The following is a 23,785-nucleotide window of genomic DNA, read 5'->3' as shown; positions in this document are numbered from 1 at the left end:
TCAAGTTTAAATATCATTTGAGCAAAGCCTGTATAATTTGGCCCATATAACAAGATTCACATGACAAGTTCATGAATCCCTCAGATATTAGAATATGATATGTTGGTTGGAAGGCATAAGGAGAATCTTGAAGAAAAGTCATGTATAAAATGGAACTGCTTAACACAGCAGGTGACAGACCCAACAGGGACAGATATAAATACAAAGATGGTTTTATCTGTCAGGTCAAGATAAGATTCTAGATATCCTTAACACCAGTCTGCTTCTTTCTTCGATATTTGAGAAAGACTACCAAAGTTTTAGCTGAGCATTTTATTTTCTCCCCCTATTTGTTAGAGAGGTGGCCATGTTGGATAATAGAGAATAAATTCTGTGCCAAAATGCTGTGGTCCTAATCCCAGTAATATTGCTTGCTGCTGTTACTTAGTCTCTGAGCTATAGTTTCTCCATCTCTGAAATGGTTATAATGGTAGAACCTGCTCCATAGGGTTATAGGGAAAATTAAAAGAGGTATAGATAAAGGGCTTAAAACAGCAGCCTGGGTTGTGGTTATAGTTCTATGTGTTAACTCAGGGCCGTTAATTATATTAATGCTTCACATTTGGTCACATGTCCTGACCTTTCTGTTTCCAACTTAAGGTAAATCCCAGGTTAATAGCTAGCTGTCCTACAAGCCAGTACAATTTCTACACTGTAGCCTTGACTGCTGGGCAGTCTCCCTGATTTGTAAGTGCAGCCACCTCTCAAAAGTGACAAAAAGGTAAACCCAGCGTTGCCTGTTCATAGCCTTTGGCCGATTTGATCTCATATTCTTCTTCACTATTACCCTGCTCTGCCAGGACCCCTGCAGACCACAATTCCTGAGCTCCTTTGCCAAATGACTTCTTGGTTTGGCTAATAGGAGACATGAGTTAGAGAGAGTAAAGAGATGGGGAGAAGCCTTCTCTCTCTTGACCTCAGTCCCTTCTTTGACGTGACAGTGTCTATCCAGGATTCCAATTCTTCCCAAAGGTCTACTGGAGCTCCAACTTCTACTGCATGATATTGACCTCTGGCCTCTGGCCACTTCCTTTGGTTTCTCAGTCTGGGCTGGGTAGTGGCTTCCTGATATCATTGCTCTCTAGGTGTCTCACCATTGTCTGCTAATCTCTGTGTGCCAATTTCTAGCACATGTGCTCCCTTTTAAATCTTAGGAGTAGTTTCCTTTATCCTGGTTGGCTGCTGACTAATGTGAAAACTGTGCTGATTTCTAGTGATTATTACTTTCTTTTTTAAGTAGTAAGGGTGGGGGCTATTTAATCATCCAGTCTATATGTTTTTTTCCTGTATCAACATTACACTTACTCATGTAAAATATCTGAAACACACATTTTTCATTTAAAAAAAAAGTCAGCAACAACATTTGTTTCTCCCCAGGCTTCTTGCTGCCCTCCTGTTCACTACAATTTCTATCCTCAAAGACTGCCAAAGTAGTTCATGATCACAATTACAAATTCTTTCAGTGCTGTGGGATGCAATTTGTAAAGTCTAGAGGCTTGAATCTAATAAAGTGTCAGGATGCTCTCCGACAAACTTCTTTCCTATCTTGCACTTGAATTCCATCTTAAAATAGCCTATCATTCTCAGAATTCACATCCAGCTAAATCAGGTGGGTATATAGTATATACCTGACTCTAGGAGAGCCGGAATGTTGCCCAGCTTCCTCATCTTCTCCCTGATGTCCCCTCTTGGCAAAAATATCCAATATTCAGAGATGCCTGCAATGCTTAAAATTTTCCCTGGCATAGAGGTAGCAGCTCAGAGTCAGGATTTCAAAGGTTTTCTCTATTGGGTGCCAGATACATGCAAAGCCAAAGTAAAGCCAGAGAAACTCTTCAACAAAAGAAGTCATTAAGTAGATGGGGGTAAACTGCCAGCACAATAAGATTTGCCTCAGGTAAGCCACACTAGGGATAATATGCCCTTGGATAGCTAAGAGGCCACCTTGTGTTTTAAAGAGTACAGCTTTTAGGAATTGCATCCCCAAGAGCCAGCCTCCATTCTTTACCGTCAGCAATGATCACCAGCATGGGCTATGCATCCACTGGGATTTACTTGGATTTTATCAATTGCAATTAGATGTTCTTTATCTGCTAGTTCTATTTTTGCTCCATCTCTGTACAGGGAAAATTCTCTGAAGTAAAGCTGTGAAATTGGGCCTGTCGCCAGTGAGAGGACTTTGAGAATGAATCATTAATCCCTTTTTGCCAAATTATGTTATTGTTGCCATTAAGACATCCAGATGTAAGCTTGATACAGGTCTTGCCTGTATGAGAATAGTCAAGTGCATTGCTCTGGGGTCTCTTCTGCCTTTATTCTAAGGATTTTGATGAACTCAGGCAGCAGGTTGCAAGGAGGCCTCACCCCAGCCTCTGGCACCCACAGTTTATAGACACATTAAATCCTACTCACCATGGAACCAGCTCCAAGGTCATGCCATCATTAAACCACTTGTGTGAACAGCTTCTCAGGGTTTATCAAGCATTTTCACTTCCATTATTATATTTGATCCTTAGAAAGTCCCCATGAATTTGGCATTTCCTCTCTACTTTACAAATGAGTATATCAAGTCACATTGTGGTCAACAGATTTGATCAAGGTCATACAACCATGAGTGATAGCATATGGATGTATTTCTGATTTGAAACTCATTGCTTTTGACCACTGTTATAAAACCACAGCATTTCAACATCAAAAGAGGCATGAGAAGTCATCTAGTCCCTTCTGCTTGAAAGGGAGCACACTCAGACCTCCACAATTCCTTTCATTGTTGGTGACACATTCCCTGGCTTTATGAGTAACCTGGGAAGGGGCAGAGCAGGGAGGAGGATAGATTGTGTGGGAGTACCAGGGCTCTAAAGATTACAGGAAGGATTTATCTCCCCAAGAATGAAGTTAAGGGATACTGAATTCAGATGGGGAGGCAACATCAACTGACACAGAAAGCTCAGCTTCCTATGAATGTGAGTGTTGAAGGCTTAGTTAAGCTCTCAAGAAGGCAAGGAGAGGAAAACATGTAGAGAGAGAAGAGGAGGTAAAACAAGGTCTAAGCTTGAAACAAGATTTGGGAACCATGACTGTTTTCATTCTGTCTCTACATCATGATGCTGAATTGAAAGTTTGTGGGCTTTTAGCCTCAGCTGGATAGCTCTTCTACATTAAAATATTTCCTTGTTTTGTCCCCTAATCTACCCCCTGTCACTTCTACCCAGTAATATTAGCTCTGACCTTTCAAATTATAAAGACCAAATGTACCCCATTTTCCACAATGCTTGCTCCTCTAGCCACTTAAAGGCAAGAATTAGGTCTCTTCAGAATCTCCCTTCTCTAAACTGAAAAATACTGCCTCTGACTGGACTTTAATATGCACCTGAGCCACAAAGAGAGCTTGTTGAAATGCAGCTGCTGATTCAGTAGGTCCAGGGTGAAGCCTAAGCATCTACATTTTTAATAAGCTTCTCTGTGATACTGATATTCTGATCATTATGCCACTTTTTGAGTACCAAGTCTCTTGGCCTGTCTTCAACCCTGGGAATTCCTCTTAGGGGACTTCAGTCCATAACTAGAAAGGACTCACCAGAGTGATCTGATGAGTGTAGGGTAAAGCAGACCAGCACTGATTATGTTGGGACTCAAGAATCCCAGGGAAAAAATCAACTGGGATGGTTGTTTGGTAACATGGATGGAAGCCAGGGGGAGAGAAAACATGGAACCTGGGCTCTATTCATAGATCTAAGATTGGGGAGAGGACCAGACTTGAGGAAACAAAGAGTCATGACAAGGCACTGGGTTTCCACATGTGAGAGTAGATAGGGAGCACACAGAAAGTCACGTGGAATTTGGGCTGGAGCTAGAAGAAGGAATTGAAAGCCATAGCTCTCTGGAACAGAGTAGAGTGCAGAGGGAAGCAACTGCTTCTTTGAGAGAATAGCTCAGCCTTTGGGAGTGCTCAGAGCTCAGAAGGCACAGCTGAGTGGGCTAAAAGGTCAGTCTCTCAACCTCATGTTGGAGACAGGTTAGTTGGTGCAAGGTGAGTTCACAAGACAGTTTTTGATAACCACATTACACAAGGGACTCAGGTAGAGCCTTAAAGCTTCTCTAATTGAATAAATTATCACCTGAACATTGTTGCCAATTCTATTTACTTGGCTTTTTCTCAGGTTGGGTCCTAGGAAGGGCAGAGATGAAGATAGCCTTCCATGTGGACGCAGTGCTTTAGTTGTGGTAAAAACATCAGATTGCCAGGAAGCTCCATCAGTAGCCAACCTTAATGTGCTTACCTATAATTTCCACTACAGCTCTCACTCTGCTCCACTGAGCATATATGATATGAGCCCTGTGAATAGGGCTGTCCCAACCTCTGCTCCATCTCTCTTTTCTTCCTCTCAGGTATAGAAGCCACACATGGACTTTGTCTGGCCTTTTGTCCCAGGGCCATTTCCTCTATATCTCTATGATCTTTGAACATTGTCAGTACCCTTCCTTTATGAACAGAGGCACAAATCCCCAGAGATTAGATCAAATTCCCTTTAAGAGTATTTAAGTGAAAGTTGAGTTTTCTGTGCACCAAGACATGTTCACGTTCCTGTATCTGAAGCCTAATTGGACCAGCCAAGTAGGGCCCATCCTAAAAACCTCACTAGGTATAGTCTGTGCTTTCAACTCTGATGCCTATTGGTTGAATTCATTGAATTTTTCTAAGCCAGTAGGCTCTTAGATGGCCTTCTCAGTTCCCCTGGATGTTCCTCTGAGACCCTCAAGTATGTTCCATTGTTGAGTCACCATTATGTTGAAGGTGCTTCTATTTAGGAACATCTTAGAAGTCTTTGGGGAAAGGTATCCTAATACTTGTTCAAAGTCTTTGCTTTATATGTAGAGCTTGTCTCTACCCATTTGACACAGTTGATTACTCACTGATTCTTGAAACTCTCTTTCCTTGTCTCTAGGATGTTACACTCTCCCAGGTTTTCTACATAACTGTCTGGAGGCGCCTTCTGTTTCCTATGGAGGTTCATCTTCCTCTACCCACTCACTAAATACAAAAGACCCTCAAGTCTCTATTCTAGTTCTGCTTTTCCTTTTACTCTTTATTCATTCCCTAGGTGATGTCATTGACTCCCAGGCTTCAAATACCATCTGTGTGCGTATGACTTACACGTTTTTACCTCGAGCCCAGACCTCCTTTCAGAGCTTCAGACCTGCATATTTAGTTACATACCTTTTGGTGTGTCTCTCAAGCTCAGATTGCACTGAACACATGTATGGTTTCCCTCTAAAGCCTTTCTCATTTTCTGAACCCATAAATACCACTAGCATCTACCCTCTTATGGAAACCAAAGACTTGTATTCATTCTTTTCAGTCATTTCTCCTTTGTTCCCTATGCCCCATCCACCAACAGGTTTTGCCTGTATCTATTTCAGGTGGTTACTCTGTAATCACTTGAGTCTAAGAAACTCTCATCTCCCATCTGGATGCCTGAAATGGTCTCAAAACTCATCTCTCAGCCCACTTGTTTCCACACTGAAGCTGGAATGATCTGTTGGAAATAATCTGTTCATATCATTGCACCATGAAAATACTTAAATCGTTTCTTAGGTTACAGAACAAAAACCCTCATTGTGGCCTGTATTATCCTGTGTGAACTGGTTATTGCTGCCCTCTCCAGCTTCTCTCCTAGCCTGTTCTCCATGCTTTCTCATTCCCCATTTTTCAACATTTCTGGAAGCCTCTGGTTCCTTGCCTCACCACATAACCATAGCCTAGGCTGCATCCTCTTCTGCTTTCATGTTTCTTTCATCCTTTCTTCATCTAGATATATCTTTGGAACTCACCCACTGTCCACTTCTTCCCAGAAATGACTCAGTTCCCTGTGACACACCTTCAAGTATTATGTGCCTCTCTGTTTGAACCTTTAACAGAATTGAAAGTTTCCTATTGTTGATTCTTGGTTTATTCATTATATCCCCTTATCCCCAACTACCACTAATTGTAGACTCTATGAGGACAGGGACTATGTCTATTTTGCTTGCTACTCTCTCACCAAAAGCCTGGCATGTATGTAGTGGGTGCTTGTAATTATTCACTGAATGACTAACATGTGAGTCTCATTAGGCTAGGCCATTAACAGTGCTCCTGGAGTCTCTCCAGGGGCTATATGCTCTTTTTATCCCCAGCCTCTACAATAGGGTCTCAGAGCAGACACTAAGTAAAGTTTAGCAAGCCAAGGAGTCATTGGTACAAAGCCAGCCTTTCCTCCAAATCCAAATAAAAAGACTGTCAATACTGAGGGGATTGCAATTTTAGGTGCTTTATTTTCTTTGTGCTTGGTCCATGGTGGATTAGCCATATCTTGGAAATCATGTCTCCAATCTGGGAAATGGGAGCTACTACCTAAGAGCCACTCAAAACTAGCCCTCACTTCAGAAAGATGGACTGTTAAAGAGGAGATTGACTAACACCTCCTTCCTGGAATTCTCTAGACTGTAGATGGGCAGAGCATTTTCAGACAGCACTGGAAGTTGATGAGTTGATCTTGCCTTTAGTTGGTGAAAGAAAGGAATAAAATCTCTTACCCCCTACGTGCTTCCAAGAGAAGGCTCTCTGATCCTACAAACAGCATAGTTGGACACACAACACTTGGTGTCTCATCCAGAGCAAAATAGTGCACAACTGACTAAATAAAATAAATAATTCAGTTACACACACACTTTTATCACTTCTCAATTATCTGTTACACAGTGCTAGACACTAGCATTGGAAAGCTGAAAAAGATGCACTTCTTTGAAGACTTACCATTCTCACAATGTTTGACAAAGTGAACACTAATCTAAGTTACAGCAGTTTGGGGAAAGTACTCAGAAAAAGGATACTCTCTACACTCTTAACCAAACAGAAAGAGGTGCACCAATATTCTGAATGGCTGTTCTTAAAAGTCAGTGAGTTTGGTGAATCAGAATAGAAGCTTATGGGTATTAGCATCCCTTAAACTCATGACTCCACTGAGTTCCGTGAATACAGCAATAAAACAAGGGGAAAATTCAATTTGGTTCCATGAGGACAAATGTGTGTGTGGGCAGAGCATGATCCCTTTAAGCTAAACACTGAACAACCACAAACATTTAGGGAGTCCCTATTATGAGTCAGATTCTGTGCCAACAAGGGAAAACAAAGATAAAGGAAGCATAATCTTTTCCCCGAGGAGCTTGCAGACCAGTGGAAGAGACAGATGTGGAAACAAATAACTAATATCTGTACATTGTGGTAAGATATATTGTGAGGTGTGTGCAAAGCGTTACAAAGTTTTATGAGAATTAGAGGAGAGAAAGAGAGAAACTCTTCCAGGGGCACATGAGGCCAGAGAAGGAACATTGGCTGATAAAAGGATGAGCTGGTGCTGATGTGGCAGGAAAGTTGGAGTGGGTTAGGAAAAGGATGCTTTGCACTTTAAGCTGCCACCCACAAATGAGGCACCAATGTGAATACAAAGATAGCAGGAGAAAATTGATTTAGAGTTTCCAGTAACACCTGGACCATTCTCCAGACCATCTGAAACAGTTATCTTCCATCCCTCATACACACGTGAAGAGGCTGGTCTTTAGCTTTCTTTGGTTTCTGATTGTTGCTATGGCATAAGCGAAATGGTTTCTTAGAGAGAGGAGTGCTGAGGGGCACTTGGAAGTTGAATTCAAGGTTTCTGACCACTGAGGTCTAAGCTTAGAGTCAGCAAACCTGTGTTAATTCTGGCCATAGCTTTATCAACCATGTGACTTCTAGCAAGTTGCCTTTGTTTTCTCATCTATGAAACAGGTAAATCAGTATCTACCTTTGGGACTGTTGTGAGACTTGACCAAACTAATATATGAATCACCCAGTATAAGGCTATACATATAGTAAATCGCCAGCTCTCTGCCTTCCTCTACCAGGAGCTGAATCAACAAGTTCATATCGGTAAAGTACATAAATGCCAAAGATGAAATTAGTCAGCTATCTATTTTCTGAACCAAAGTCAATTCCCTTTAATATACTAAATTTTTTACCCTTTCATTTGTTTCTTATAAGGAGAAAAACAAAAAAAATTGCCTTGTCTTTAAAAAGTCAAATGATTTTAATTATGTTGTCTCAATGTAAAGCTGTTATTTTCATTATTTATCTGAAGAATAATTTCATCAGTCCAAGAACTGAATGGTGGCTCCAAGGTTTGGTCCATGGGACAAAGCAGTATGAGGAATGAAATCTTTCACTTGTTCACACTGGAATAAAAAGACACTCAACACAGCTTTCATGGAAACTTAGAAAACTCAGTTTCTCTGCATGCCAGTTTGTTCATCTTCAAAAGGATCTGATAATAATCCCAACCTCAGAGTGGATTAATTCTTAAAAGGGATTAAATGGGATAATGCGCACAAAGCTCTCAGCACAGTGCCTGGCACATAGTTGGCTCTTAATAAATGGACTCTGTTTTCATTATGACTGTTGTTTAGCCACATATGTAAGCCTTTTCAACATCTTCCTCCTTCCCTTTTCCCCTCACAGGTGCCTCCACCCAGAATTCTAACACTGTGGAGCCAGAGAAGCAGGTGGACAGCACTGTGAAGATGGCTGGGGTGATTGCTGGCCTCCTGATGTTCATCATCATTCTTCTGGGTGTGATGCTTACCATCAAACGGAGGTGAGTCTCTGACACTGCTCTGAAGAATGCTGATCCCAGGTGACCCCAGTACTACCATGTGGCCAAGTCATTGTTCCGTTGATCACTGTCCATCAGGGATCTTCTGGTATGATGGTGAAGCTCCTGAAATACTTGGGCCAACTATGGCTCTTTGTGTTATTTGAAGGGTGTGTGCTCCCTGTTGGGAAAGTGTCCCTGAGAAGGCTAGTATCTTAGGGGGGGAGGTCGTTTCCATGGTTGGGTTACCTTGATGTGCCATGGGATTCTGTGTATTGTGCAATGAGTTTTCTTAAAGTGAATGGCTCTGGTGTGACTGGTCATGTCATCAAGACTGCTGGGGAACCCCTGGAAAATAGCTGAGTTTATAATGCAGTTGGAGGAAAGTAATGTTTTGCCTTTCATACCTCCATTCTCCCCTGATATCTTTGCTTCCCAAGCAGCTTCCTAAGTTGTCCACAAACCCTCCAATGTGGTAAGAGGCCCAGGGAAACACCTACTCCAGATTCTTTCCTACTCCATGCCCCACAAAACTTTCCTAACTGGTTGTTGCTGCATGTCATCTCCCATCAGGAGAGTCCCTGGACATATGTGACCAACTGACACAGCTTTCTCATAGTGTCTGTGTGTTTTCTCCAAGTTGTGTTGCTTTTGAAAGAAAGATGCAGATTCCTCCCTTATCCTCAAGATTCACTACGCCAGCATCTTCTGTTTAAGGGGTATTCACAAGGTTTGAGGATGTTACAAAAGAACTACAGAGAGAAAAGGGAAATGCAAAGGATAAATGTCACCTAACACTGTCCTTAGTGCTCACTGGTTATTCCTCTAAATACATGGTCTTGCTGACCACCTCACCTTAGCTCCTGCCTGTATGTCACCACATGTCACACCCACTTCCCATCTCCATGTCTTCTCAACTTCTCCAATAGGGCTCCAATCTTGGTCTGTACCTTCCCTCTGTCCAGTCTGCCAGAATAAAAAAAAAAAAAAGCATTTATCCATATTATAGTAATTTTTGCTGCAATGTGCCCTGCCCCAGTGAAAAAACAGCCTTTTACATTATTAACCAAACTAACATTTCAGCCTGAAGTTCTGGATTTGGTCTTACACACAGAGTCCAGGACAACCTCAAGAACAAGAGCCCGGGACTTTCTTCCACATGCAGGCTGTAAGATGCTTATGAAACTTGTTCCCCACCAGAATAAAGGGACTAAATGCCACAAAGACTGTCTAGCTTCAACCCTAGAAGTCATATAAATATGAATGCAGAAAACATTTTTATTGCAGTACTAGGGCTTGAACTCAAAAACCTACACCTTGAGCCACTCCACCAGTCCTTTATTGTGAAGGGCTTTTATTGAGATAGGATCTTGTGGCACTATTTGCCTGGGCTGGCTTCGAACCTCAACCCTCCTGATCTTTGCCTCCTAAGTAGCTAGGATTACAGTGTGAACCACCAGCACCCAGCAAAAAAAAAATTAAAGCAGCTTCCCCATTTCCAGCTATCAGAGACTCAGAAAATACTGGAGTCCCCACTATGCATGCAGCCAGCCTTCTGTCAGCCATGTAGGCATCAGAATGTCTCTCTCTCCCTCCCTCTCTCTCTCTCTCTCTCTCTCCCTTCTGCTTTGAATCAGCTAGTCCTCCCTCTGACCAGCATATCTTATTGCTAGGACCTTTCCCTGTCTTTACATCTTTTGTTGAATGCTATCACTTCTTTCCTCATGCTCCCAGCAGAATGGCTTAAGAGTTAATATTTTCATCCAGCTACTGATTTTCCTACTGGAAAAACTAGGGTGAGGAGGAAGTTCTGTGTGAACACTAGGTACAAAAAGCCCTCAAAGGGCTAAAGACAGCATTACATCATTATGTCTTCATCAACAAAACGTGGCCATCTTGTATGTCTCTGTGACTTATCAGCTGCCATTATATGAGGTAGAGCATGAGCTTTGATTTCTCTGGGGCAGTAAGCACACTGCATGAATTACATCACTGACAGGTTTCTCAGATGCATCTTTATAGATATATTAAATTCAGGGGTAAATCTGGGATTGTCTACCTGGAAAAAGTGACCAATTTAATGGAATTGAATATCTCTTTGATAGACCTGAAATTTTCTCATTCTTTGCCACTGATTTGTAAGTCAGATATGCTCTTCCAATTTTGCTCTTTCTGAAGCCTGGCTTAACCCACATCACCATCATCTGTGAGCTTGTGAAGAAATTTCACTTCCTTCTCAACAGCTATTTCTGAAATGTGTGACTTTCTGGGAGGGAGGAAAGGGCTTTCTGTTTCTAGGGTGAGAGCAAGTATAAAGTGAGACTTTTGTGTAGTTTTAACCTTTTCTGGATATCTTCGTCACCTCTTGTGTCTATAAAACTGTTTATAAGGCCCAATCAACAGGTGTCACGTCATCACCATTTCTCCCCAAAAGGCAAAATTCAAACACTGTGACAGTGTGTAGGGGTTAAGGTGCTAATCAGTGTTTACATATGCCTTGTCTTTCAGTAAATAAGACATATTCTGACCTAATGGTTAATAGGAACAATTTACAGATGGGCATGGGGAGGGAAAAGAGGGACATGAAGGAGTGCAGGAGAGAGGAGGGAGGAAAGAGGAGGAAAGGGAGGGGAGGGAATGGGAGAGGAGAGTAATTAAATAGGCCTTCACTCTTTTTATTAAACTACAATGTCTTCCTGTGTCTAGAGATACCTCAAGGACAGTGAATATGGCAGTTTCCTTCAGTTCTGTGGGCCTCTTCCAACCCAACCCTCTATATAAATATGTGGAAACATTAGTCAGTTGCTCTAGAATAGGTGCCACATGTCATTCTTGTCACGGCTGGACAGAATGCTGTCTATCCCTACCTAAAAGAAGAGGTGTTAAAGGAAAAGAAACCCCCAGGTATTCTCAGGCCAAACACAATTCCTCTGCTGACTTGAGCTTGCCTGCTCTGCTCCCTGCCCTCCATGAGCAGGGCTCTCTCTCTCTCTCTCTCTCTCTCTCCCCGCCCCCCCCCCCCCCCCCCCCCCCCCCCCCGCTCCTCCTAATGGATTCACTTGTCTCAAAGTCTCCCTGAAGATACAGTCACAAGTGGTTTCAGGAAACATAGATGTCCTCAGCTTCTCTCTCTTGAGGGTTTGCTATCATTGGCCTTAGGGCTCCCTTGCCATTCTCCAAAGAGACTTTCTCTTCCTGTTAGGGTTTTCCTTTAGTGACACAGAACTAGGAAACAGGCAGAGAATGGCCTCCAGTACAAGGATGATGGGAAGGGCTTAATGAACAAAACTAAGTTAATTTACATTTAGATGACTAGAAAAAAGAGAGAGGGACAAAAAAAATCAATAAAATCTGTGGGATGTTTTATTGTTATTTCTGGGATTTGTTTTGTGATGGAGAGAGCACCTTGAGAGATGAATGTCAAAAATTATGTTGGTGGGCAATTTAAATGAGACTTCCCTATAGTTTGCAAAATACTCATGTTAGAGTTTAGAATTCCTTTTGTATCAACCTTAGCTGTTTGAACTGGGTTTTTTTTAATATGGACCATACATAATAAGGACTACATGGAGATACATAAGATTGCATGAGCATTATAAGAAGGGAACCTGGAGCCCCTCACTGATGCATTTAATTACGGTTACAGTTTTAGCTACTCTTACTACAAAATATCCATCCTTATGCTGTCACAAGATAATGACTGCATCTTTTTCTCCTGGATCTAATGATCACATCTAGACTTTGTAATGTTCTAGGATGGGTGCCACATGACATTATATAGAAACACATACTTCCTTTTTACAAGCAACATGTTGAGTCCTGACATAGAGAGAGACTCTCATCACTAACTCAGTTCCCCAGTCTCAAGTTCATTTCACAAGGCTACTGTATGGTTCCTTCACACAGTACCACAGGGTACTGGGTGCCTTCAATGTAGATTAAAGTTGAAAACTCAAATCTTAATGCCTTAATCAATATATCTTGATGGTTGAAGATGTTTATTAGCCACTTGCATGTGGGAAGTTCTACAATTTAATGTTTGCAGGGTATGAAATTGCATGCATATGTCCCCAAGTTTCAGATAGTTCAATGCCATGCTTTTAGACACAATTCCTGGAGTCTGAAGTCCCACAAAACATGCACTTTTGCACAGAGAAACACTAGAGCCAGGTTAGGTAAGATTGTTTGCAGATATGTACCCCAGTGCTCGTCTGAATCCCATATTAACCTCTCTATCTCTCCATGAGAACTAGGAAATTTTTAGGATGATCAAATCAGTTTGAGGTGGTTCTAGCCACCTCCTATCTCTTCACTTTCTTCCCTGTTCAACTCCTTTTGGTCCAGCCTGAACTTTCTGTCAATCATGCCTGTCCTATCCAAGAGTGTCTTAAATTTGAAATATGAGAATCTGGTTGTTCTTATTCTAGAGACAACTCACTTTCAGTTTATTGAAAGTGTACTCTTCTCCTAATAAACTTTGCTATCATTTTCACTAGAAAAAAAAAGAAATATGAGAATCTATTTTAAGAGATACATGTACCTCCAAGGGTACACTGATTCTCTGTAATTTGTATCTGCCCTCTGGTACCATGACTCCCAGCCTAATGGATGTAGACACCTTATGACTGTGAATTAGAATACGAAAAACTGTGTCCAAATTTCTATAGCCCTATTTATTGCTATTAACTTTGAAGAAACAACTTAACAAATCTCAACCTTGACTTTCTCAACTATAAGATTCAGCCTTGGCTTTCTTCACTGTGAGATGCAGCCAGTCTTATGAGGCTATTCTAGAGATCAAATGAGTTCCTGGTCAGAATAGGCTTCATTCGCCATTCCTGCCTAAGGAATTACAACACACAATATCAACAGGGGCACTCATCTCACATATGACAATCAACTATACCAAGCCAACTCCAAGTCCATCACTAATATGCTAACAGAAGTATTGCAATCAGTACTCACACACTGACCTAATTTCTTCATTTCCCACTGCCACATTCTGATTGTAATCCTCCTAAAGATCATAGTTAGGTAGGCCTGTTGATATTATTACTTGGTTGTGTTGTTATTGTTGTTTTGGTTTTAAAAAAAAAGAAGAGGAAAAAGTCCAAAGGGTTATATGAGTTATACAAGGTCTTGGACTGAGTTGAAATGCAAGCCCAGACTGTGTGACTCCAGAACCAGGCCTCTAACTTCTACCAGTCCAGGGAGACTAGTAGAATATAAGCAACTAGGAATCAGTGGCTCAGTTTCAGATGTCATTTTTCCTCTATAAAATTATTTTCCCCAATTTAACCATATCCTGCCTTTGGGCATGTGTTTCCCTGAACTAAATGTCTTAACACTTCTTTTCACCTATAAAGTTCCTATAACTCTCTAACCTTCAACCCTAAATTCTTCCAAGAAGGACTTCAAAGTATTACCTCTTTAGCAAGGTGTTCCACAAACCCCACACCAGAATCATCCAATGGCACTCCCCTGCCTGCAGTTCCTGTGCTGTGTGCATAAGTCTGCATTTGTGTATTTGTCACACTGCCTGGTGGCTTTGCAGGTCTGAGGATGGAAATGACCCTTGAGAAGTCTTTTGCTTCAGTCCTCTCTTACTACGTGTAGTTCTATTCTTTGTATCATCTTCTTATGATATTCCTCAAGTGTTTCATACCTAAAGTCAAAATCATTATGTACTCCCCATCTTGGTCCCAAATCTTACATCCCCAACTAATTGATAAGCACTATCTTCCCTCCTATTTGTCAAACCAATGGGATTCTGTTACTCTGGACTCTTCTAAACCTGCATCTTTACATTCTCTTGGTCACACCTCCTCCTTTTCCTTTCTCTCTCCACTGACTCTTCCCTGGAGCAGATCTCTACAGGACAATTGCATGAGTCTGCTCACTGTCCTGCCTGATACAGCCCTCCTCCCAACCCATCACAGAAACATGAAGTAATCACAAAAGATAATTACTTGGTGAGCTAAAAGAGGCAGTGCATACTACTAGATTATAGTATGCTACAGATCAGATCCCACTACACTGTAGCAAGGGTTATATTTCAAAAATGAAATTCATTTTCCCAACCCTGTTGTCTGCAAACCTCCAACAGCTTTTCCTTCCATTGTGTGGTTCACAGAATGAAAATGAGGGAAGAAGCAACATATTCAAGTCGTCTGGGAAACTTTGTCACTCTATGCTGTCCCCCTGCTTACAGTGATTCAAGAAGGTCTCCTAATGCCACCCCAACTCTTCTTGTTTTATTGATGAACTTTCCTCCTCATTCAATGCCTGCACTCTTCAGCTTTTTGAGACCAGATATGACTTATTTTTAAGGCCTAATTCTAAAGCCACTTTCTCCAGTAAATCACTCCTGACCTCCAATCTAGGTACAGTCTCTTTACCATCTGGATCCCCTCTGTGGGGTTACAACTTATGTTTTGTCATCCTCCCTCCCCCACCGGATCATCAACTGTCTGTTCTGATTCTTCTTTATCTCAAACGTGCCTTACAGGTACTAGGGATTCCCTAAAACATTTGACTCAAATGTCCCAATGAAATTAAGCAGATGGGACCTGGGATTAACACTCTATCTCTTATACAAGAGAAGTGTCATTCAGAATACAGACTCAAGTATCAACCATCAACATCGAGTCCTATTGTAGGAGGGTAGTAAGGATGGAGAGCAGTATGTAAAAGATGTGTCATGCTCTGAGCCTTCAAGGAACACATTGTTTAGTCAGGGAAAAAAAGAGAAACAGTGAGGCAATCAGAAAAGATAACTACAGGGTGAGCTAAAAGAGATGGTGACATTTCTATATTATAAAGTGCTACAGATAAGAAAACTGAAATAATGTTTAAGGGAATTGCCTGAAATCACATGGCTAAGTTTCAGAGCTTGGTCTCCAACTTTGGCAATAGACAATAGAGTCCTCACTCTTTCTTTTTTCTTTTTTTTTTGGTTGTACTGGATTACTGGGGTTCAAACTCAGGGCCTTACACTTGCTAAGCAGGTGCTCTACCACTTGAGCCACTGCACCAGCCCTAGAGTCCCCACTTTAAATAACCATCTATCTAACCTAGATGAAATATAAAACAAAACTTCTGGAATGGTGAATTGTGTGGCATAATTTTGAGTGGTTCATTCAGGTGGGAAAACATCCCAAATAAATGTATTGCTTTTAATCCTCCTCCTTCTAAATTGCTGCTTACCACATACTTTGAAAAGGAGGTCCTTTTCCTATTTCTCTAACTTGGATAGCCACTCAAGCAGACACCTGGATGTCCTCTTCAATGTGCTCATATTTAATCGCCTATTAATTTTCTATCTTAATCATTCTCCATATTTACCTCTTACTTTTCCATTCCCATGGCCAATGGAAAGGAGGTCCCCCACGTCTCTTGCCTTGGCCCTTACCATAGCTTCTATGGCCACTGTTGCTCTCCCCTCTGATTTTCTCTTCGTATTCTTTGTTTACAATCTAGAACAAATATTTGGCTTCTTGGAGTTTCCTTATGACCTATAGGAAAGAGACTAAACTCCTTAAACTCCTTGGAAACTAACCTTTCCAACATCTTCACATTCCCACCTTGCTAGCCTACCCACTTACTCCACAAAACAGTTCCATCTGCCTGAACATACCCTCCCCCTTCCCCATCTGGCTTTTCTTTGACTTTACAACTCAAATATCACAGATTCTGGTCCACCTTACTTAGTTTCCTTCCCCACCGCTCCACCCAGCTGTCTGTGTTGCCACATCATATCCTTTACCACTGCAGAAGATAATATAAAATAGTTGCTAGTTACACAGGCTCTTTACATGAGACTGCCTAGATTTTAATACCTTTCAAGCCACTTACTATGTATTGTGGGTAAGTTGCTTAATCTCCCTGAGCCTCACTCTTCTCATCTATAAAACAGATACAATAATACCTCATAGGGTTATTGTGAGGATTAAATAAAATAGTCCAATAATTTACTTAAAACAGTATGTGACCCTTAAATGATAGCTTACTATGTAAGTCATAGCCATTATTATCATCTATTTAATAATTTTCTTGTCTGGCTCTCACGTCAGGCAGGTGGGCTGGATCAGGATTTCATTTGTCTATTTCTAGTACTACCAAAGACAGATGTATAATAGTAGCTCCTCAAGAAGTTTTTACTGAATTAATGATGAAAAGATGGGTGAGCAGATAAGTGAATGGATGGATAGTGAATGGGCGGGCTTATGCACTAGATGGTTTGTTAAGTGGATCGTTGGATGAATGGGTGAGTGGATGAATATATGGGTGGGTAAATGGACAGATGGATGGATAAATGGATGGAACAATGCATTGGTTTATGAGTTACATGGATATATAGATGGCTATGTACTCTTGTAAAAATGGTATGGAACAAAAGGAAACCATGCCTGAAGTCAATCTTCTCAGCCAGCTAAAAAGAAGATTCTGCAGTATGTGATTTATTAAGTTTGGGGTTATTGTTTTTCTTTTTTCCCTAAGCACAGCTGTCTTCCTGCTCAAGATTTTTGGTTACAGGCAATCTGTTACTTGCAATATCACTGTATCTTTGTAAATTTAGACCTTCAGTAAATCTTCTTCAAAACTTAGAGAAAACACACATGTAACTGTGTTTTGGTCACAGAGTAAAGATGGTGATACTTGCCCTGGAAGACATTGCAGCTTAATTGAGAAAAGATAGTCCATTAATAGATTTCCAGTTACCATTATTCTAGGAGTTTCCTTGAAGGCAGTTCAGGGATAACACTGACTTTTGGTGACCTCTAGGGTAACTCAGAAAAAGCAGTTAGAAGAGGCAATCTGTGGTCTGAAAGTGAAGGAAGAGGCATGTTGTCATCAGGAGGTGGCCTGGACAAAGGTGTATCTTGAAAGTTGAGAGCAGAAAAGCCAGAGGGCTAGAATACCAAGTGAACCCTTGGTGTTCTATACAATGCAGGAAAAAGTTGCTAACAGTGAAGACATTCAGCTTAGGACAGAGGCTTTGCATTTAGTCACTATAACTTAGTCACAGTGGTTCACACAGTGTTCACTATGCCCTAGTGAAGGATGACCTCTTAGACCTTAGATTCCCCAACTAAAATTGAGTATAACAATGTCTGCCCCCTAGGATTGTAGGGAGGATTAAAAGAGATATGGCACATAGTATCTCCAGGCCTGGCTCACTACCAACCTGTTTTCATATTTCCTCAAAGTCACCACACATAGTGGTCAAAAACGTAAGCTTTAGAGCCATGATGCTACCAAATCAGTGACTAGCTGTGTGAACTTCAGACACTGACTTTACTTTCTTTGCCTCAGTTTCCTCATCTATAAAGTAAAGACCATAGTAGCACCTTTCTGAGCAGTTGTGAAGAATATACAGATGAATGTGTGAAAAGTCGAAAACAATGCCTAGCACATAATAAGTGCTACTGAAGTTTCTTATTTTATTACTTTTCATTATTTATTTATTTTTTATTATCTTACTTTATTATTTTTTATTCCTAAGTAGAAGAACACTATAATTATATACCATATCTAATTTAAATATAATCTAGATTGATATAATCTAATGTTTATGTGCACAATGAACTTGGGAATAGGTCATTGCCCCAAAGCTTGAGATAGAAAAACCTGGACTCAGAGCTCTTTAGTGACTTGCTCAAGACTATGAAGCCAGTAAGTAATGGTATTTAAGATGCTTAAAGTGATCTGATGCCAGCCCCTTGCTACATGGATCAGGAAATAGAGGTCTGAGGGGAATAATAAATTTCCCTAAGATGTCACAGGGAGCAAGTGAAACAGCTGGGGTTAGAACAGTGGCCTCTTGGTTCTCAGTCCAGTGCTCTTGACAACACAAGTATCTTAGTCCATTTTTCTAATTATGTAACAAAATATCTGACACTTGGTAATAAAGAAAAGAAACATTTCTTATAGTTCTGTGGGCTAGGAAATCTAAGAGTCTGCTGCGGGTATGTGCTCAGCAACTGGGGAGGGCCATCCTGCTCATTGTAACATGGTCAAGGGCATCACATTGTGAGGCAGAACAAGCAAGTATCAGCTCAGGTCTCTCTTCCTCTTCTTATAAAGTTACCAGTCTCCTCATGGGAGTCTTATCCTGATGATCCTGTCTGACCCCAATTACCTCCTAAAGGCCACATCTCCAAATACCATCATCATATAAATTTCAGATTAAGTTTCAACATGAGTTTCAGAAGAGACATTCAGGCCATGGCAATGGATATTCATAAATCTTCATCAGATGGTCCTGGGCTGTGTCCCTGAGGAAAAACTTCTCCAGGTATGACATCAGGCTGCAATGAAGCAGAGGAATAATCTCCTTACAGTACCAACCTGCATGACTAGTGAAAGGGATTTGATGACTTGTCACAGGATTGTGTAATTTCCACCCACCACATTTTTGAGGTTTTTTTGCTCTTTCATCACAGAGGCTCACTGCTTATTTGGTACAGGGCATTGAATACTTTTCTGAGTTTCTAGCTCTTTCTCATTTCCCACAGTTCCGCCTAGTGAGGAGGCAAAGGGCTTCATGTCTTCTTACCTCTCAGAGTCACTATCATTCTGCAGCTGTAGGGTTATTGAACTGGGCTTTGACAGCCAAGAGAAAGCCTAAAGGTAGCCCTGACTTGAGGGCTTTGGCCACTTCCCACTTGAGAGGTAGAAACTTGGGTACCTGAATATGTGTTCACATCTCTGTAGTTTTCATGACTGTATCTTCCTGTGACAAGCAAATCAAATAATGGTTGAAATTAATCAAATATTTTTATGGGAAGGAATATTCTTGTTTACTTAGATGGACATTTGGGAACTGAATTTTTTATACCTTTTCTTAATCCTCAAATGTATCACTTATTGTCAGTGTAGGGAAATCTGATGTGAAGTAAAAACATTCTATTTATTTTCTTACAACACAAGAAAAATTACAACAAAGGGAAAAAATCAAGGATTTATTTGAAGTTTGTGATTGCTTAGAAGCCAAGAACTAGTAAAGACATTGGGAAGTGATTAAAGACAGTGATTTTTCAAGCTTCCATTTGGTGAGTAGAATTCCTAGCCATGTGAAAACTTAAATGAAGCTCCAACTTATAAAATAGATTAAAAATGGAAATGTTCTGGCTTTGGTGGATGGGAGAGAACAAAGAGCTTCACCTTCTTGGTGTCCTCCCCTGTTACATTGAAGCTGCTCTGCAGAACCCCTAGGCTCCTGGGAACACAGTTTGAAAATTACTAATCTAGTTCAACACACCTAGGCTAGGCAGCAGATGAGAACATGAAGGCTCAGAGTTTATTTGCTAGGGTTTGTTCACACTATAAGTCAGGACTCTTCCTTCTCAGTACAATGTTCTTTCATAATGAGATTGAATTTTATCCTGGGCCTACTGTGTAACAAATGACCCCTAAAATCTAAAAACTTAAAGAAAAGCAATTCTTTATTTTGCATGAGTCTTCACTTTTGGTAGAGCTTAAATGGAATGACATGTTTCTATTTCATACCATCAAGAATCTTAACTAGGATAACTTTGTTGGCTGGGGCTGGAATAGCCAGGTGGACATTTTTCTCTTTATGCAGTCTCAGGGCCTCCCCATGTGATCTTTTTAGCATGGCAACCTCAGGGAAGTAGGGCTTCTTACATGAATACTTGGGCTTCCAAGAGAGAGTTTGAAAGCTCTGGATATGGCTACAGGCTTCTTTTTAATCTAGTTTGCAAAATCCCAGATCATAACCCCCACCACATTCTATTGGTCACACAAGGCCAGTCCTGATTCAGTATGGGAGGGCACTACACAGGGGACTGGGTACCAGGAAACATGGATCTCTGGGGAGCATCTTGGAAACTGGCTGTATGTTTCCTTGTTTTGGCATAACCTTCTCGAATAGATTCTGACACGGTTTGGCCTGAAAGAGGAAAACTGAAGGGGTCATTGTGTTGTTGCTTTGATCCTAGGAATACTTATGTGGAAGAATACTAGACTAGTTCTAGGATGCCACAGAAACCTGATTCAAGACCAAAAAGATACATAATTAGAAGGAAGTAAGGTTTAGTTGGACATAAGAAAGAACTTTCAAACAATGAAAACAGCCACCATGAAACTTGGCTTCCTTTACATGAGGTAGTGAGTCTCCCTATCATAGGAGATCTCTCTCACTTCTGCTGTTGAAAGTATCTGATTAGTACAGAAACTGCATCTCCTTGAGCTTAGGGATGCTGAAATAATGTGTGCATTTCTAAGAATCAAGATTTCATATAAATCTAATTCTTGTTTGTTTGTCTTTTCTTTTTCCCCCCTTTTTGGACATTTCCTTCATCTGACTGCCCATCAATATATAGAAGAAATGCTTATTCCTACTCCTATTACTTGTAAGTATCGAGCCGGTGTTAACTGCTTCATGCCCCATAAGGGAATCTGTAGCATGCATTTCGTGCATCAACTGATTGTCTCTTGGTATCTTGTATCCACTTCTGTCTAGTCATCTACAGCTCCAACATTATTTTATGTAGTTGTTTTCCATTTGAAAATGCACTGTCATTGTTCGAGTCTGTTTTGTTTCTGCCATCTTATTTTTTCTCCTATTTTTGGACTTGTGAGGGGTTGTTTTTCTTTTGTGAGTGTAATTTTCTAGTTAGGAATCTCTGAAAGAGAGGGACACAATCCTGCCACAGTATTTTCACACATAAGACAGAATCACAGTATCTCAGGAGCTTGAGTCTGTTTGTGTCTACTTAGGGAATGGGTAGCCTTTGGGACTCAAGGGACAGAAAGAAGTTCTTTGGCTGTTTCCACTGTGTCAGGAAGACTGCAGAGAATCATGATTTTATCTAGACCCAGGCTCACAGGTGACAGAAACATCCAACATTTTGCTTTGAGCTGGAATTATCTGTTTTGTGTTTTTAGCATTAGTTATCTCAGATTATCAGTACATTTTGTTTACAGTTACAGATGGCTTCTGGCCTATCAGGTTTTTAGTACTTACTAAATAAAAGTGATTATTTGTCTTATTAATAAAACAGAGGTCCTCAAATCATAGATAAGGGAAAAAGCTACATATAATAGAAACTTAATGATACGAAGGTAGAAAAACCACTGAAGTCATTCCACGTCCCCAATGTGCATTTTCTACTTTTTGTAAATTGAGTTTCAGGGAGAGGTATGTGAACTTATCCCACATACAGCTAGCAAAAAGAGTGGGAGTGAAACTCAGGATGCCTGGCTCATGCTAAAAAATATTGCCCACCACACTCTATGTCTTCACTCACTGCTGGCAAGCCCAGCCTTGTGAGAGAGCTCTGCCTGTCGGTGATCTGATGAAGATTTCACAGATAGAGATGCAGCCAGCAAAGTGGCTGCCCCATCTACCCTGCTCACTGAGGTCCAACAATGAGCACATAAAATGATGGCACCATAACCATCATTTACATAGGAATCGATGAACTTCATCACCAATACTGAAAGCTCTACATAACTTACTTCATGTGCTCATTCATTCATTCATTCATTCAACAAACAAGCATTGGAAATGCACATTATCTTCCAGACAGTGTGGATGGAGAAATGACTAGAATCTTGAACTTTACCCTTACGATGCTCAAGCCCATCTGAGAGACCAGCATAAAACTCAAATCATTGAAATGTCAGCTGAGAAGTACCTGTTAATACTCTGGTATAAGAGCACTTAGTTGAGTAACTAGCTCAGTGATGTGGCAGGGAATAGTTATCAATGTATTTAGAGATGACTTTACCCAATGCAGAAGAATTTCAAATGGTATCTGCAAAGACCAAAGGCATGAAACAATATTGTTGCTGTGATGGAAAAAATGAACTTTAGGAATCAGGCAGATCTGTGTTCAAATCCCATTCCCATCACTCACTCAGTGGTTGTACAGTCCTGAACAAGTTTTCTAAACTCTTTGAATTCTCATTTCTCTGAAGGCTAAAATGAGGGTCATAATGCCTCAATCAGAAAGTTAATGCATGCAAAATGTGAAATGCATGCTTGAAGAGGGAATATGTATGGCACAAATGTGGTGCCCATAAAATGTTAGTTTTCTTCCTTTCTTCTTTAAGAAACTATAAGGGTCATGGCACAAATGGTGGCCCCTGGGAGCTTCTCTGGTCTTCCAGAGTCTCTTAAGGAATGGGTATATAGCGACTCATCACAATCTCTACATACCTGACCCCTCCTTCTGTCTCCCAGCACATACAGCACTGTCTTTAGGTACTGAATTGATACTATACACTGTGCTGGGCAGAGTGATAGAAACAAATATGAGCAAATGGAAGTATAGAAGACATAATAAATACTTGTAGTTCAGATGCAATGATAAACAAAGGGCTATCAATTGGTGCAAACATAGAGTCTGTCATGAACCCTCAAATGTGGAACTCCACCAGTCCTAGAATGTGAAATGCATGCTTTCCACAACATACGCAAAAGCATGTGGATGGGACATGGGTTTCCATAATAATATTCATAATATTCACCCACCCTAAAGCACCCTGAGTGTTATATATTCTAGATTACTATAGAACAAGTCCCTGCAATATTCTGCCTTCTACAGAGATGAGATAGGTGGTTCGATTTTCTCTTCAGCACCATTTCCCTATCCCCAACCTCCAGAGAACACTTGTCTGAGAAGATGAACAACCTAAGCATTAAGGGGACTGAACAGACAAAGGTATTTTTAATTATTGAGACAGGAGGAGAGAAGGGGAAACTACCAGCTCATGCTAAGAAGTTTGTGCATACATTAGCACACTAAGTCCTCATAATAGCCCAGTCTGATAGGTAACCTTATCCTTATTTAATGGTATGGAAATTGCTCAGAGAAGGAAAGTCATTCTGTTAAAGCCACTCAGCAGTAAACAAGGAGAATGGATTATCTTGCAAATAGAAACATCTGAGGCTGGGGAGAATGGCTTGCAACACAGAGGATAAATATAATTCTAGATATACTGGGCTGAGAAGTCTGATAGAATTCTGAAATAGGAATGGCCCATAGGACCTTGGATATTCAGAGGTTACATTTGGGTGTGAGATGGATATTCAGAACCTTCCTCTGAGG

The 23,785-nt window shown here is 40.8% G+C and overlaps 1 protein-coding gene across 11 annotated transcripts in view; it reads left to right on the top strand.

The window, feature by feature from the left end:
- Ptprt (protein tyrosine phosphatase receptor type T) overlaps window positions 1-23,785 on the top strand; it is a 1,025,960-nt gene that overhangs the window by 855,071 nt on the left and 147,104 nt on the right. For 4 of the 11 annotated variants that reach the window (XM_074074786.1, XM_074074782.1, XM_074074787.1 and 1 more), the window contains 2 exons: window positions 8,573-8,708; window positions 21,053-21,084. In XM_074074786.1, the coding sequence (XP_073930887.1) occupies window positions 8,573-8,708; window positions 21,053-21,084 (168 nt within the window). The remainder of the gene's footprint in view (window positions 1-8,572; window positions 8,709-21,052; window positions 21,085-23,785) is intronic. The other 7 variants (XM_074074793.1, XM_074074790.1, XM_074074792.1 and 4 more) reach the window with 2 other exon arrangements.

This window comes from Castor canadensis, chromosome 5 (genome assembly GCF_047511655.1).
Source record: "Castor canadensis chromosome 5, mCasCan1.hap1v2, whole genome shotgun sequence".
In the NCBI taxonomy this organism is placed as follows: Eukaryota; Metazoa; Chordata; class Mammalia; order Rodentia; family Castoridae; genus Castor; species Castor canadensis.
This window is presented reverse-complemented; position numbering and strand designations above follow the sequence as displayed.